This window comes from Eucalyptus grandis, chromosome 3 (genome assembly GCF_016545825.1).
Source record: "Eucalyptus grandis isolate ANBG69807.140 chromosome 3, ASM1654582v1, whole genome shotgun sequence".
In the NCBI taxonomy this organism is placed as follows: domain Eukaryota; kingdom Viridiplantae; phylum Streptophyta; class Magnoliopsida; order Myrtales; family Myrtaceae; genus Eucalyptus; species Eucalyptus grandis.
The window spans coordinates 18,163,641-18,181,486 of NC_052614.1; the positions used below are offsets into that span (position 1 = coordinate 18,163,641).

Genomic DNA, 17,846 nt, shown 5'->3' on the forward strand with positions numbered 1-17,846 from the left:
ATGAATGTGTTAGCAAGGGTTGGCACAATACAAAGTACATTAAATAAGGCTTTTATTTATAGCTTAAACTTATCTGAATTGGTTTGACAAAAAAAGAAATAACTTCTCGGGATTAGCATTATTGAATTTAATTTTGAAATCGTATGCCCAAATAAACTGCATGTTGTGGTATGATCCATCGGATGAAGAAAAGTCATTTTGATGATCACTTGCAATATTATACAGTGATATTCCTACTTTTTTTTTTATTATCATCTTGAGCCAAGGAGGTCTATAGCTTGGTTAATGGAACTTTGGCACAACTTTTGCATAACGCGGTTTTGACGATTTAGAACAAAGTATATTAGAAGTTTCACATTCAGGATGCTCATTTAATTTTCTTAGCTTTTCAAATTTTTATTCATTCCTCGCCAAAAGGGAAATAACTACAGAAGATCTGAAACCTCACCTATTGTGGTACATCTACTCTAAACTATTTATGACACAAAAACCCTAAACTTGTACCCATGTGGTGTATTTATCCCAAACTTTTTTATGACACAAAAAACCCGAAACTTATACACGTGTGACACATTTACTCCAATTTTCTTTTGAGATACAAAAAATTCAAAAAAATTTTGACACCAAATTTTTTGGGTTAAAATGTTATAAGAATACAAGTTTGGGATATTTGGTATCACAAGAAGAAATTTGAGGTAAATGTGTCATATTGTACAAGTTTAGGGTATATGTGTTACATAAATACAAGTTTGGGTTTTTGGCGTCACAAAAAAAGTTTGGAATAAATATATTATAGTGGGCATAGTTTAGAGGTTTTGGTGGCTTTCACCATTGCCAGAAACTAATGTGACACTATTTGAAAAAGCCATGTAAAAATAACTTTGTCATTAAGAAATGCTAGGTCGCCATTTCAGGCAATCTTAGCCAATGGAGTAACTTAAATGAATGAAATTTGAAAATTAGAGAATTCAAATGAACGAGCAGAAGTTGCGGCTCTGAACTTGTAAGTGTCATACGAAAGATTGAGGACTTCCAGAGCATTCTTCCCACATCCAAAAGTACTTGCACGAAATGAAAATACTTTTGGGTGCATTTTATGTAAATTATGTAACGCTGAAAGAGAAATTCTATTATGATGTGTTTCTTTCATGGAAAACTTCATAACGAAGGAAATGTTTTATGAGAAATCATTTTATGGGACTGTTTTCCCCTTTTCAGGTAAGGAAATTGATTTTCCTAACTTTAAGCATATTTATTTTCATTGACTGTAAATGCTTTTCCATCATTTGATTATTTTCAGCAAATCAAACGCGTGAAAGTCTATGAAATTAATTCTCGCAAAATTCTTTCACTCAAACAAATACACCCTTAAACTTATGTAATTTTCACTCATATGATCAAATTCACTTTAAAGTATAAGATCTAACCAAAAAGTGCTGAGGTGAAATTGAACTTTACTTCCAGTCGTGAAATAAACATGAAAGATAAAAAGGGCAAATTTGGAAGGATTGCAGTCGGGATATAATCCCTTTCGTTCTTACATAATATATAATAATAAAGCAGAGGTTTCATAGAGAGTCTTCACATCTTCACATGAAATAGAAGGTAGTACTGCGCAATCAAACACAGGTTCACTTGTTTAGCAGTGCCGCCCTTGACATCAAATGCTTCTCGGAATGCTGCATCGAAGTTGAAAAATGAGGGAAACGAGGAATGAATGAGATCGCAGAGAAGAAATAGGGCCAATTAAAGACATAAAATGATCAAGCCTTCTAATAAAAACTTTACACATTCATACCGCAATAATCAGTAGTTACCAACATGGACAATATGATAATATCCATTGCAAGATTTGTCGGTAAACAGCCTCAAAGTACTACCACCAATCACAGGCCATTTCAGACGAAACACATGCTTGATGAAATTGGACTGTCACAACATGCAGTTTGGTACATTGAACCTAGTTTGGTGTAAGTTCAGCCAATACAGTTCTGGAAAGATGCATGGTCCGTGCATTCTATCTGTGGGGTTCCAACACAGGCATCACATGTTTCTTGAGGTATTATTTGTCGAGTCTGTTCAGAATATATATTATAGACAGCATTTTCCTACAATTATTTTTAAGACCATACTAAATTATCGGCAACAATGAGATGGTTAAACGTCAAACAAGTTCAGAGAGGTTACTGCACCTAAGCTCAAGGACTATCTCCTTTTAGATTACAGGCACTTAGGTCAGGCACAGACTATTGCAGATAATGCTCAATCATATTAAACAACACACTGCTTAAACATATTCTAAGAAACAGTCTGTTTACAAAGTTTCTACCAAAAAATGTAAAACAAAAGTAAAATTTAAGAACGTCGAAATATGCAATGTGAAGCAGGCAAAGTAAAAGAACTGAGCAATTTGTTTATAATAGAGAGGAACTTACATTATCCATTTTAGCCTGATTGTTGTTGTCTAACATCAGTCCGAAATGAATATGGGGAAAGTGTGCCCACTGGTATAGATAGCAAAAATCATTCAGAAACAAAGTTAAATGAAAAGATATGGACATTAACATTTTGCCCAACAAAAATTAAATAGAATTACTCAAATCTATCATTCTGATATGTTATCATCAACTCACGTTTTTAGCAGCAGTACTGAATGCTTCCCTGTGACTAATGTCTGGATTGCTCGCCTTGATCCTCTGAATCTCCTCTCTAAAAAATCGCCATGATTTTGACCAGAGGACAATAACCAAATATGTCAATAATTGCTGAGAGCTTTCTTTTCTTTCTTTTATCATGGAAAAAGAAAAATAAAAAAAAGGACATTGTTTTTTAAGTGCATGCTGTGCAGCGATTTCTGTTTCATTACTTTATGAACTGGTTATAGGCTGAAGGTACTCGCTGCCTCTTCTCGGGAGCTGCAAATCCAAGAAAGCTACAACTCATGAGTTACCACGCATTATGACAATATTTTAACTTTACCCAATCAAAACTTTATTATATAGTTCGTCAAGCATATAAGAAAATTGATTTCCGAATTTTTTTTTTCACTTTGCAAGGATAAGCTCCTCTGATGGTCGAAAGAACGTAAATACCTTGTAAATGGCAACATGAAGATGTCATTTCTCCAGATAGAAGTTTTCATAGGAAATACTGTTCTAAGTATGCAGGTTTTACTCACTGCTCGTGTCCACAGATTATATGAAATGTCTGTAATTTTGGTAGAAAAGCACCAAGTTTAGGTTGTCTAAGGAGAAAGATTCCAGACTCACGTCGATTAACAACCCTTTGCTCAGTGACATTCGTGGATGGTGCTCGCATTGTGATCCTGCTATTGTATCTTGAAGATGAACCCATGTCCATCCTGCAATCCTGCTTGGGAGCCTATATGGAGAAAGTATTCAGAGAGGAGAGATTGCCTAAGTTAGCTGTGATTAGTAGTTCAAGATTAAAGAAAAGCTTGTTGCTTTAGCTATTAGATCATTTTTCCTCAGATTTCTTCTGCTATATTGTTAACTTAGGACCTGAGCTTAATAAGTCCTTTTAATAACTCCCCGGTGAAGAAGGGTAAAAATTTTCAACCTATGGAGTATGCTACTAGGGAAGTAAAAAGGTGTTTCCATTAAGAAAAAAGTTACCTTAATATGTACAAATTGAGGTAAAACGAGAGAAAAAAAAGTGAGGGCAAAAATAAGAGGTCTTGGGTTAGCACATATGGATGGCGTTGACAATATTTTATACATTTTTCATGCGGGCAATGTCTTTTGAGAGAGAGAGAGAGAGAGAGGTGAGGTGATGTTTTCTGGGATCGAGCTACGGGAAGAGGAGAGAGAAAAAACCGGCATTGAAGGGACTGGATCAGTCATAGAATGGTGGCTGTCATTCAGAGGAAAGAAGACAATAATAATTATAATAATTGCAAATAAAACCCAGATTTGACAGTCCTTTCAAAACCAAGGCCAAGCCCTCTCTTTCTTCGGGATCTTAAAAAACACAAAAAGAAGAGGAAAACAAAAAGAACCCATTTCTTGAGATTTGTTTTAACAACAGGGGGTGCAGATCTCATTGAAAAGAACCGATGCTTTTAACTCAAATCCATTCCCAACCAAATCAAGATTCAATCTATTAATGAAAAAAGAGTAGCTAAAAAAAAAAAAAAAAAACCTACGGAGGGGGGAAAATGATGCTTTTGCCTTGAAGAGAGTGCACAGAAACTGACTCAAAATGACAACTTCGGCCGCAAAACCTAGTTCTCCTACACAAAAGCGAAAAAACACATAGGTTTTGGTCCTATGACGGCTGCTATAGTCGCATTTCAGAGACCATAAAGAATTGAAAAACCCTACATTGTCATAAATTTGGACACTCCATACTCGAAACGTTCCCTTTTTTCTCTAAAGGAAACCAAAAGAAAAGAAAACAATGAAGTTAATGTCAACACACCTGAGCGTCTTGCCAATTAGCGAGGGACTGAAAAGCAGCAGCCATGTTGACAGACCAAAGATTAGAGCAGTGGCCGCACCGGATGGTAACTATGTCGAGCAAGCTACTGCATGGCACACTCACCTGCATAATATCCACAAATCACAAAGTCAATCTATACAAAAGGGAAATTGTGTTACCCAGTGAAACTTAATCACTGCCAAAAACAAGAAGAACTAAGAACTAAGGAAGAAAACCCAGATCAGGAAAAGAATGACTAATTTTTGGGTTGCGATCTGTCTAGTTAGTTATTGTTTTTTTTTTCCCTTTTCGGGTTCTTACTTTTTCCAAAGAGTTCTAGAATGACAATAAACGGGGGGCGTCATTAACTGAAAACCTTCTCTTCTCCGTTTGGTTTTTGTGAGCTCAGTTCAGAGAAAACCCTAAACAAAGTATGTCATGGTGCTTTGCTTGTGAAGTGTGCTTTGGTGGGCATGGAATAAGAAAATGGAGGATTTGAGAAATATCCTTTATTTTTTGTTTAAAAATTCCTCCGGTGACCTAAAACATATACTGAAGCAAGGCTAAGAGTGAATCAGATCTGTGTTGGTGAAGGAAAGATAAGTCACACTGCTAAGAAATTAAGACGTTGGAGTTGTCTTCGTCAGTTTGTCATTGTGCGCTTGAATATTTTTGCACGAAAATCTTATTTTTCCTTAAAAATAAAACCGTATACCTGCAGGAGCAACACACAGCTCAAGCCAACCGGTCCTCTCTCTCTCTCTCTCTCTCTCTCTCTCTCTCTATAGGACCTTAAGAAATGACTTCCATTTGACTGAGAAAAGAAAAGAAAGGTACAGTCGAACGATGGAGACGTGACTGCACCAAAAAACAAGGAAGACTCAAAGAGGAGATCAATGGGGTTTTCATCTCAAAAATAGACAAAATAGATAACACAGGTGCAATGTTTTTTTTCCTTTTTCTTCCCCTTCCTTATCTTTTCAGGACCTAATAACTTATGCTTCTTTTTTCTTTTCCAGCTGCTAGTGCTTAGACTCATTGCATACAAACACAGAAGCAATAAAAACTGCAAAGCAATGGATGAATCAGAGCTCCGGGTGGGACTTAAAAAGAAGTGAAAAAGCAGAACCCCACCAATAAGCCCAGAGAGAGATGAGATGATGATAATACCGCAAGCACAATATTGCAAAAGTTGCAAGGGATGTAGCAGAGCTGTTCTGTGGGTGTGATATCTACGCAGCTTGCCATTTCTACACGCACAGAAAAAATAATAATAAAGCTCCTCAATTGCACAAGAAGAAGAAGAAGAAGAAGAAGAAGAAAGATGAGTTAGGACTTGCTTTCTGGGAGGTGTTGAGATGTATCACGACAGGAAAACCTAGATGGTCCTGGGTGGTATAAATAGAGGAAAATTTCAGAAAAAAAGAGAGAGGATCTTATGGAGTGACAATTGAGAGAGAGAGAGAGAGAGAGAGAGAGAAGATGAAATTCTATGATAAAAAGGTGGGATGAGAAGTGGCCATGGCAGGCAGGAAATGCTGGGTCCGGGAAAAGGTAGAACAGAAAAAAAGTTGGGATTTATTGAGAACTGGGTTTGGGTAGAGAGAGAGAGAGAGAGAGAGAGAGAGAGAGAGAGAGAGAGAGAGATAAAGTGGGGAGAGAGCTTTCAGATATTAGGCAGGGTTAGGGCTAGAGGAGGAAGAGAAGTGGTTTTGGATGCATTACCATAGATATCATGTCCATCCAACTTGAATTGCTTTCTGAATTCCAAACAGTTTTCTAGACTAGTTTTCTCGACTAGCCCGGGAAGGCATCTAGAGTAGTTTCTTGTTTCTTTTATTTTTTTTCTTAAATATTTTTGTATCGTATATCATTGTCGGTGAAATATTCATGATCAATATTATACATATCAGTATGATAAAATAGATGTTATATATTATGAATGGATGTCCTATCTATATAATCTATCTCTAATAATGAAATTTTCAACTATAATAGAAAAAAGTGGTACGGTGAATGCGATTTACTCGGCATGTATTTACTATACTTTCTTTTTGTTTTCTTCGAAGGATGTAGCTTTGTTGTTTGACATTATCATCTCAGTAACATAGGTTTTTAACAATGTTTGATATATAGATTGTGTACAAGATGTTTACATAGCTTGTGAAGTCAATTGGAGCACATATATAAAAAAACTCATTAATTTTTTTTTCCCGGTGAGGGAAAGAAAAGAGTATCTTTGCACAGATTTGTCCTTTTTTTTCCCAAGCAGATACACTTGCGTATGTCCTTCAACTGAAGCAAAGTATAAGAGGCCACACACGCCCTCATCAAATCTGGCTTTTTCCTACAGCGGACGAGGGGGGCGACCCCTCTGACTCTCCCTATCAAATAATGCCTCGATGTGGACTTGTATAGAGCAAGGGCCACTTGATGAATTGGGTATGTTCTTTATGCATGCCATGCGTTGCATGCACCATACATGCATTAATGCACTTCGTTATAGCCTGCATTTACTGCCATGTATGTGTGTCTGCCTGTGTGGATGTATGGACCACAAGAATGATTGTTTGGGAAGGGACCCTTTGGAGTAATTTCAGTGATGATGGGCAAGAGATTATTGCGTGGACTCATTCTGTTGTTAGGTCAAGTCAATTATCCACTTAAAAACTTACAAGTATCTATAAGATGGAATAAACTCGAATGCACTGACCGTGTAAATTTTTTTGGGGTAAAATTCATGTCCATCACCGTTGATTTGGATAATTGGTTAAATTTTCAAAGTAAAACTACCTATATCAATGATGGTGGAGGTAGGTTGTATAATAGATAAATGGGTCGCACAAAATGACTATCATATGCACATTCTTATGTATTTCGTGGTATACAAGCTATAAAATCATCATGTTTTAACAATGTTAATATTGTTGTATGTTGCAATTAGTTTTGTCTGTCACGTTATATCTACTTTTATTCTGAGCAATTCTTCACGGCGGCGGCGGAAGATGCGAACGTGATATTTGAGAGGTTCTTTTTAGCTGTGTTGGGAAAGTTAATCTGGAAGCCTTATTGGTAAATTATTGCAGGTCCATGCGGCGCTTAGGCCTAGGTTAATTTCCCAATGAGATCACATAGGCTCAGGGATATGGACGTGGCCAGGCTCAGGGATATGGACGTGGCCTTCTCTACATAAGCAAGAGAAGGCTATATTTAGGTACGAAGTATAAATGTCACAAAAATGAACCAAATGTCTTGAATTGGCTTTTCTTCTCAATTGGGTTGGAGGAAAACACGCCTATAGTACATAAATGGATTGAAATGCTGATCTAGTTGATCATTGAGAAGGAATTTATATACTTGTCACATATATCAAAATGTCCTCAAAACAAAGAAATCTTGCAGGCATATCACATGTCGTTTTCATTTCAAATCATGTTTTTTTACATTTCCTCTTCCTCGGTTAGTTTCGATTGATGAATTACAAATATGGATTTTATCTACATTTATATTTAGTTAAGTTTGCACGTGAGTAATGTTCATTATTTGTAACTAATTAGAAACTTGTTTCCTGTAATCAAAAGTAGAGAAAAATTTTATCACCTTTCTTTTCTTGCAATCTAAATCTTTGGCTCAAATAATCTTTACGGGCGCAATTTCACCATGTCCACGTGCAACGATAAAAGTCCACTTATAAACAAAGTGAAGGACGTCACCCTTAAAAGTTGCTAAGAGTGAAAGGAACTATCATTCGGATATTGAAACTACCACATCTCAACCAGGCACTTAAATCATTCAACCAATCCTTGAAGGGTTGATGCATTGGATGTCCTTAACCCTTTTGCCTTTAATATGGAATTCGGAAGACTCCCACCAAAATCTCAAGTTTATTTTTCTTAGCACAATATGGGAGAAATTCACATATTAACTTATTGTAACGTCAGAAAATGCGATTTAAATTGAAGCTATTATATGGAGAGAGATTGCATTTTACATGAGGCCAACGAGGGATCACTTTGACACTTAGTATATTGTAGCTTTCTAGTTTGCTTATTTTTGCCACTCTGAAAACCAGCTTAGCTAATAAAGCCTCCCAAGGCAAGAGCAAATATTCATTTCTTTACTCATAGTTGCAAAGGTTCTTCTCTTGCCTTGTGAGCTTCTTCAGAATCCGAAACGATAAGAGACGATATGAAAGCTCGACAGCTTAGAACTAACCCCACCTCATTATTCTAGGATCAAAAGCTTACCCGGAAATAGACCAAAGGGGAACATTGGATCACACGGTGAAGTGATTTGAAAAGGAAACCCAAGTATGCTCGCTATCCAAGAAAGAAGACAAGAAAATCCACTAAGCTATGCAATACAAAAATCCATAAGCGATTTTGAGATGAAATTGACGCTCGAAGTCTCAACTGTACGATCACAACCACATGTCACACGACAAGATCCAAACAAATTCCTTTAATTGGAAAAGTATGGGACACATGAAATGCATAGCCTCGTTTAGGGTTACGATTGATGTTTAATGGTATCAATGATAAACAAGAGTTACACCAAATGCCACAATTTCATTTCCTTGGTTGAAGATCTTGATTCAGATACTATTAATTGGTGTTAAATTAACAGCCTAGCTTGCCAACACTGTTCAGATCCCCAACATTCCAATCCTGGTGTTATTGCATTAGGCAAATCCACACGAGACTTGCTGCCACTAGATAAAATATTTTCAATTTTGGTAGCAATCCACTTTAAATTGCGTCAGGTCCATTTGAATTTGTGCAATACTTATCTAGGAGGTGTAACAATCCCGATATAAGCGATGTCGAATCAGATAGATATTTGATGCCTAATATTGACAAATATTTTGAATTTCTAATTTTCCCTATCTTTTTTTATTTGTTTGTCAAACTATTTTTAAAAGGTTTAGGATATGAAAATATGTGAAAAATGTGATCGTTGAAAATGAGTCAACGATGACTTTATGTCCACCTATAGGTCTCAAGATGCAAATAAGTCCACCTATAGGTCTCAAGATGCAAATGAACGCAATTGAAACTTCTCTTCAAGATCCAAATAAGTGATTAATGAAAAACGTTAATACGATGAAACTTCTGTTTCATTCCATTCAACCCAACCTTTATTTTATTTTATGAATGCCTCAAACATTGTCTCTACCTGGTCACTCTTACAAGCGTACTTTTTCGAATTCCTTCACAAACAATGCAAGGTCCACTTAAACTAAAAAAATTACGACTTTGAGTCCTATAAATCGATCCTCAGTTGAACCCAAATGCTTTCTGGCATGGCAATGATTAATGTCCTTACAACAAACCAATAAAGAGTTACTTATTGCCGGTAAACAGGAATATTGATGGGCTTTCTCAAAATTGGCTTCTTCAGCTTGATTAGAAGATTACTACTCGTGATGACTTTTCTTTAATGCCAGTGTAAAACTGGAAAATGCATTCGACCTGACTTTCATAATCAACTTATACACAATCGCGCATATTCTCTTCTACACCATCTGCATTGATGGACTGTCGTATTCAACATGGGCTTTCCTGTGGGCTTATTACAGAACAGGAAAAGACATGAAGCATTCCAAGGCTCTAGACACCGACATTAATCAAGCAATCAGCTTAGAGACTGAAGAAGAGACGAGGACTTTTCACACAATTTAGTTCTCATCCTTACTTAAGGAGGAGCCACGCCACTCGGAAGCAACAACTGCAGATTGAAAATGGGAAGTGATCATGTGAGAACTCCATTTGGCGGCACCTCGTGATCCGGCGAGGAATCAAAAAGGTACTATGCTGGAGTAGGTTGTATTTTCAAGGAGAATGGCAGGTAACGCGAATGAATGTCATGTGTTCGATTTTTAGTTGGAGCTTTTCATCAATACGTTATGCTTCACGATGTATTATCCACATACATGCCAAGGGTTGAGAGAAATATTTAAACTAGTTAACAATGAAACACATTACGGTGACTAAAAGTTTAGAGAGGAATGACATCACGGCAAACTGTACCTGGAGAACAAAGTATGGAAGAAAACTACGTCTCTTGAGGAGGTAGAAAGTGTAGCTATCCTATTGAAAATGAAGCTCCTAGAAAGAGGTTTTTAGAATTGCCAACAGCCAAGACTGGGTCTAGATAATGAAAAAAAAAAAGGGTCTCTCCACTGAATATGAAATTCAAATGCTAATGAAACAAACAAAAATTGCCATCACTAGCCTCCTGGAGAGTTAATGTAATCTTGGATGTTGTTAAAAAAAACAAGCACCTGCAATATTTGCAATGCGAAACAGAACTCAGTGAAAAGGTACTCATTTCAGTACTACTGAGTGCACATATTGTGCTCATACCTGTTCCATTGGTATTTCTGGACTGAAAGCCAACAAATCTTCAAATGAAGCGAGGGGGAAAAGAGGAAAGATGAAAAGACCACATTACATTCCTATGCAGAATGTGTATTCAGTATATCATTTCTATCCGAAACAAGGCCCAGATCTGGTCCACCTACAAAATATGCAATCAAATTGAAGCCAGCTACAAGAGAGTTCTATGACGGATATCTTCAGTCCCCACTCCAGAGCATAATGTGAAACAGCATTCGTCAGCTTCTCTCTTGGTGAGAGCGGGAGGCTCAAGGGGAGAGAGATCATTCATTCAACTAAGACATCTTCAACCTCTCATCGCAGCCTTGTGAACCATGGTTTCCTTGTGGATTTGGTGGCAGCTTTTCTCTACAAGATCAAGGAGCTTCTCCAAATTTGTCGCCCACAAGTTCAAGATGTCATTACTGTCCTTTGTCGTCTGGAAACAGACAACTCCCATTGGCCGGTCTATCTTTGCCACCAGGGACTTGGAAACAACCATTTCGGAGAGATGCTTCTCAGCTTCCTAAAATGGAAAGATAGAACTAACAGGTCACGCCGATAGAATATCATTCAAGCTGTACAATTATCGCTATATGGTCTCTCTATCGGATGATACTGTTGATTTAACAAATTGAGGCATGTGAATGATTAAAGCTCTCCAAAACAGCGGTAACAGAACCTCAAAAACAGATCTGTATTCCTTGAGGGTCACGCTACATAATTTTTTTTTTCTTCACATTAAGAAAGCTGTAACAGTGAGATATACTTGCGTAAAGCAGGAAAGAGCGAGTGTTAATACTAGCCGAAAAGCTAGGCCAGCTATTTTAGCAAACATATCAGAGCTCCTCCCACCCACCTAAAGGGTATCAGAATTTCAGGACCACGGGACAAAAAATGGCTTCAAGATGCCAGACAATGACACTTATAACCATGCCAAATTTATGAGCAGTAGTTGACAAGCCGAGCTTACACATATATGTCAGTCAGAAACGTTTCTGGAACAAAACTACAAAGACAACGTTCTCACTTCCATGACAAACCTTTGGCTTCCAAGGCTCCAAAACCTCTTTTTCACTTTTTTCGAACTAGTACACAAATGCGGCAACCATGCCCCAATCAGGGATCACAGGCAGAGAGGATGCTCAGAGAAAATAAGGGCTCTTGCCAATCATTCATAAAGATTGACATTAATAAAGAATATAGACAAATGATCCAACATAATCAGACCTGGATGCTGAGGCATAGAAGCTCTGCAAGTCTCTCCAAGGAAATCCTTGAGTAATACTTCGAAACGACAATAATATTCTGCAGAAAATAGAGTGGGTCACATCTATTCAATGATCAAATAAAAAGAACAAAAATGACAAAGTTCTACAGTTACATGTTCAATGATTCTCTCCCGAAGATCTTCTGCTGCCTTCTCAACAAGTGCACCTCCAAGCATGTTTTTCTCATTCACAAATTCATCTTTGAAAGTATTCCAAAGAGCAATCCATTGGATAACCTCCATTGTGACCAGTTGCTTCAGCAGCAACCTGCATTAAAATATGGAAGGCACCGTCAACCTTATTCTATGGCACATTATTGAGATAATGAAAGAGGATGTACAACCAATTACCTAAAGCAAATCAAAGATGTACCTGAATTGGGGAATTTCTGAGAGATTTTTATCTTCTGAAGTGGCATTAAGAAGGCTTGCATTGGATCATGTGGTGACAGAACTAAGTACCAGCAAATTTTCCTCAGAACCTGCACTTATAAAACCACAGTATAAACAGCTGTCCCTCAAAAAACTCAGTGAAGTCTTAACAAATCCTTATTGGAAAAAGCTTCACCGGTATCCACTGCTCTGGGTTTCCCCTCACTGATGGAATCTCATATATCGCCTTATAGCATCAACAGATCTCGAGGTAATCATTGTTATGTGAGTAATACCTACATCGTTAACCACATGAATGCGAGGTAAACTGAGATGTGTAACTCAAATCCATTAAGGAAGAAGAGCATGTGCCAGATAAATAAAGCCATACAAGTTCACAGTTTGATCTGCAACCTGAGTGGCCGGTAGCACTTGATTGGCGAAAAGTTTTAGTTAAAAAATGATGAACCCAGCATTAAAAGCAAAACACCAATATACCGTATCATGAGTTCGTAGTATATCCGTTTCAATTCCAGAAGTGATGGAATATCAGCCGGTGCTTCTTCCACCATATTTTCACCTTCTTTAGGCTTTTTCTTCTCTTTGGAAGGATCTACCTCAAAGACTCGAGGGCTGATCTTCCTGGAAAGGATCTGCGCACGCACATAATCCTCGCGATCTAAGCATAAACGGACCTGCAAAATCCATTGATCAGAAAACCAATCATAGGAATAGTGCCTAATCGGCCAAAAGCAATACCAAAAACCCATACTTGTTCAAGGATAAAAGCAATTTTCTCCGTCTTTGCCATTGCTCCAAAAGTTTCTACCTGTATTTCAAAACCATCATAATGTTGGACAAGGAAAAACAAATTATAAGATCTATGATCACAGAAGTCAACTTCTAGTTACCGCAATTTCTTGCATCAAATCAGCAGCTTCTGCTATAAGACCCTGTTCCTCCTTTATTTTTGCGAGTTTCTTGATCAATCGTGCTCTCTCAATTTCAACATATATCTGCATAATGAAACTATTTATAGAAACCACAAAACACTAAACAGATTGCTCATAACATAAGCTGCATAGAGTTTGAGTTCGCATATTCACCTTCCCAGCAGCGACAGAGTTAAGTGTCTTAATAAGCTCTATCTTGGTCTCAAGATCAGGTGTCTGGTCAATATATTGCATAGCCTGCTGCACCATTGCTGTCACAGCCTGTTGATAAGAAAATAGGGATGCATACGTCACCATCCAATAACTTGATTAGGTCTACAGACAATGAAATATAAGAAGAAGACCAGAGGCAGAAAGAAGCAGACAAGCTAAAGACCAAAATGCAATGACAAGAAGAATTCCCTCCCCACCCAGAAGAGATGGTTGCCATACAAAGATGATGGCATTGTCCTGCAATGCCACTTGTGGAGGCACGCCAGACATCCCATTTATCCCAACAGAAACTCGCATGAAAGTGGAGTCCATTTCCAAATCCGGCAATTAAAGGTTATTGTCATTCCAGCCAAAAGCTTATGGACTCTCCCAAGTCTGTACAGAAAGTATCTTCCACCTTGCCACAACCACCAATTAAATCCACTATCTGGCTATCCAATCGAATGCAGGATGAGCACAGCATTTTATTCTCATTTATAATCTTCTTATAGTTCAATTTCCAGCAGTTTTCATACCCTAATTAGCAGGTCTGGCCTTTCGATATTTGTTCAGACATACAATGCGTCATGCATAATCAGAACTTGGGCCTAATTTGAGTACTATGAGGTTGAGTCCTAATTAAATAGGCAAAGTAGGATATTAGGAGTGGGCTTAGGAATTCCATTCTACATCCGATGATCCTACTCGGGATCTCAACTGGGAATGATTTTTGGTAAGACCACTTTCCATCTTTTTTTAACTGCATTGTATACAGATAGTAATCCTAAAAACAATGTTCAAGTAAAAAACTTGTATTCACACAATTAATAGCCACTGGTCATAATGCTCCGACTATCCAGAATAACTTATCAACCTTCAGCACAGCATACCAACGAAATAAGATCAATGAAGAGCGAAAGTTCCACAAGCTTATTGCCCAAAGAAGGCATGAAAAGGCAAATATATGGACATAGTTTAATAAACAACCCAATTAACTCTCAACAAGGTAGTATATTCTTTCTCACATACTTGTGTTACAGAAAAGTTCGGAGCAACTTAAATTTAACACATATTAATATCCAAGCATCAGTGTCATCAATTAATTTTGACTCCTCTAATATCACTTGAAGAAGACGAACACAGAGTGCTTGAAGCTGGGAAGACCAAAGTTCATGCCCACGAACTTGGTAGACAACCAAACACAATAATCTTGGCTCCTCCTTTTCTGATATTCCTTTCCCACCAGTAAACCTAACACATGCTGTGTTCATGCAAGAAAAATACTCCACAGCAAACCCTTATTGCAACGGAGAGGTACAACCCATACTCATAGTTCATCTTTAATCGAACGAATATTAGTTTTTCTGCGGGTAGACAAACATCAATCCCTGGATCAGTATTTGGAATCACTCACCCAATCCCAATTTCTTTTCAACCAGGTTTCTTTGCTATGTAAAAGATATAATAACTAAGGTACCAAGGAAGTACCTATCCGTCTACAACAAAAAGAATCCATCCCAGTACAAGATAATTCAAATCCTAAATCAAAACTACTGACTAGAATAAAAACAAAGAGTAGCACCACCTACTGACTTTACTAAACCCTAAAAAGATGATAAAACAAAATAAAACCACTTAACTTGAGCAATGTACCTTTTCTCTTTGTTATCATAGACTGAGGATAAATATTTTTCAATCCTTCACTCGCATGTGTTTTACTTCAATTCCAAACGGAGTGTCCATCTTGCAAAAGTATAATTTCAAAGTATTTTGCTAGTAACCGCCTACAAATTAGTGATCTTGATAGAATGCAACATCACACGACTTCACGTAGACTTGATGGATTGGGAGATATTTAGGAAGGAAACTAATCTTGAATAAGAGTTTCTGTTAAGAAACTAAGTAACCTTTCAGCACCTTCTACTTATTTACTTTGCTGTCTCCCGTAATTTTTTTTTTTTTTGGGAGCAAGCGACAATGCTAATTGGTTATGGTGGAAACTCACTTTCTACTCCCTATGTGCTGAAGACTCACTGATATTGATCAATTTAACTTGATAAGAAAATACAAGTACCCTGCCCGGAAGGGTATATATATCAAGGCTAACCCTTTGCTTTTCACATATTCTTCGTTTACACAGGTGAAATATTAAACTTCCAAAGAAAAAAACCCAAGCTTCCTTCATAAAAGAGTTCCAAAAGCACATCTTTTTATTTTTATTTTTATCAATTCTTCCAAAATCTTGCCAACTTGAATAATTTCTTATCCATGAGAAGTTAACTTCAATAAATAATGCAAAAAGGAGGTGTCAGCCTAAAAGAAAATCATTTACAAGATAGCGCATCTGCTAACTCAACAATGTCACGCACATTCAATACTCATGGTACTAAGAACCCCTTCGTTTAGTTGCCCAATGCCATCACCTAGGACTATTAGGCGAGCCAGCAATCGAACCAGCCAATCACTTGCCGCAAGGCGCTCGACCCAGAAAACCAGCAACCCGAGAAGCAGGGATCCAAAAAATTCCATAATTAAGCAAGGCCAAAGGATCACAACCGGGAAACAAGCAGGAGAAAAAGCCTAATCTTTTCACCTGCTTAAGCTGACCGCGCCGCTTGGACAGCAAGACAATCTGGTCGTTCAGGGTCTTCCAGGCCTTGGCCTCGAAGCACAGCTGCAGGATCTCCGTCACCGCCTTCTTCGTCTCGGCGACCTCGCCGGCCAGCCTCATCTGCTTCTCCACGTTCAGCCGCTGCTCTATGGCGGCTTCCAGGTTGCCTCCTCCGCTCTCCTGCCACGCCGCCACGACGATTCAATCCCCACACACAAAAAAAAAAAAAAAGGACAAGCAAAGGAGCGAGATTGCCGCTCCAGATCTGAAAGCGGGGCGGCGAACCGACCATCTCGATCCGGTGCTGGAAATCGGAAGGCGAGGTCGGGGAATCCGGCGGAAGTCTCCGGCGACGATCGGTTTGGAGCCCTAAGTGAGAGAAAGCGAAGAGAGAGAAAGAGCGCTCGGTGAACCCTCACTCACGAAAACTTCCTCCTCTGTTCTGCTTCTCTCTCTTCTTCTTCTCTTTGAACGCACTGATGAGAGAGAAAATCGAATTTGTAAAAAGGAAAATGAATGAAAATGGAAGGGGGGAATCCGGGCATCCGAGACGCCCCGAAAGGAGGAAGAGGATCGAATCCGGGTCGGATAGGACCCACCCGGATTCTGGAAATGGTCCGGTGGCCGGTAGAGGTTCGGCCCGAAACTCCCGGAACGGCCTGGCGAGCCTGAGAATTACGTGGGCTGGGCTAGCCATCTTTTAAATGAAGATGACATTTTCTTTCCGTTTCATTTTAGGATAACGATGCAAACAGCCCATGAACTTCAATTTAATATGCAATTTAGTCCATAAACTTTTAATTTATCCTGTGTCAATTTTTAAAAATGTTCAACGTAGTTATGCCATCAATTCAAGACCGGGGATTATATTGAACATCTTTATACAGTTTATGGACTATATTGAACGTGTACTAAAATATCAGAGACTACATTAAACAAATTTAAAGTTCAAGTATCTCATTGTATATCAAGCTAAAATTTATGGATGACATGGGACAAATTAAAAATTTAGGAACCAAATTACATATTGGGCCAAAGTTCGGGGACTGCTAGCGTTGTTTTTTTCTTTACCATCCACACCATTCCCAATCATATTTACTATTTAGTTGATTTTTTTATGTGGATGATGTCCATAACATGCGGCTCACCAATCAAAAGGTGGTGAGAAATTTAGAGTCAAGTTGAAGAAAACAATCATATGATCATAAGATTAAAAAATCTAAATCATTCGAGTTGAATATATTTAATGAATTTGAGCTTTTGATATCTTTTCTTAATATGGCACAAGACTACCATCTGCATCATTTTGGGTATTCAACTGAGGAAAAGAAATTCATACCTAAAGAGCAAGAAGAATCGGTCTAAATCAGTGACCATTCCCACCAAGCTTCGACCGGAGACGGGTCGATCCTATGGGGTCCCAAAGAGTGAAGGATTATGTCCTTAGGATTTATACATGTTGCAGGCTTTAGGTACAATCTTGTGTGTATATGCAAGACTCCCGTTGGTGCGATTTATCCGTGGAATTCACGAAGAGCATGTACAGGGTCGGTGTGACGCGGCACTGATCTCTCTTCGCGAGAGTTGTTTCTAGTGGTTTGTCTATCGCGATTGCATTTTGCATGTCGGGG

General features: G+C 38.1%; 2 protein-coding genes across 2 annotated transcripts; both read right to left on the bottom strand.

Moving 5' to 3' along the window:
- Positions 1 to 1,423: 1,423 nt before the first annotated feature.
- LOC104436916 (axial regulator YABBY 5) lies at positions 1,424 to 6,015 on the bottom strand. The gene is made up of 8 exons (XM_010049770.3): positions 5,781 to 6,015; positions 5,611 to 5,690; positions 4,441 to 4,563; positions 3,270 to 3,381; positions 2,867 to 2,915; positions 2,634 to 2,709; positions 2,436 to 2,504; positions 1,424 to 1,679 (listed from the first exon to the last, which is right to left on the bottom strand). Exons 2-8 carry the CDS (start codon positions 5,686 to 5,688, stop codon positions 1,632 to 1,634), a joined length of 555 nt encoding a protein of 184 aa, XP_010048072.2. The 5' UTR covers positions 5,689 to 5,690; positions 5,781 to 6,015; the 3' UTR covers positions 1,424 to 1,631.
- Positions 6,016 to 10,751: 4,736 nt separating this feature from the next.
- On the bottom strand, positions 10,752 to 16,697 carry LOC104436914 (26S proteasome non-ATPase regulatory subunit 12 homolog A). The gene is given in 12 exon segments (XM_010049769.3): positions 10,752 to 11,343; positions 12,048 to 12,125; positions 12,202 to 12,355; positions 12,461 to 12,515; positions 12,518 to 12,569; positions 12,656 to 12,755; positions 12,958 to 13,154; positions 13,232 to 13,288; positions 13,371 to 13,475; positions 13,566 to 13,673; positions 16,198 to 16,395; positions 16,505 to 16,697. Coding segments are annotated over 12 exon segments (1,326 nt in total). The 5' UTR covers positions 16,508 to 16,697; the 3' UTR covers positions 10,752 to 11,124.
- Between the last annotated feature and the right edge of the window lie 1,149 nt (positions 16,698 to 17,846).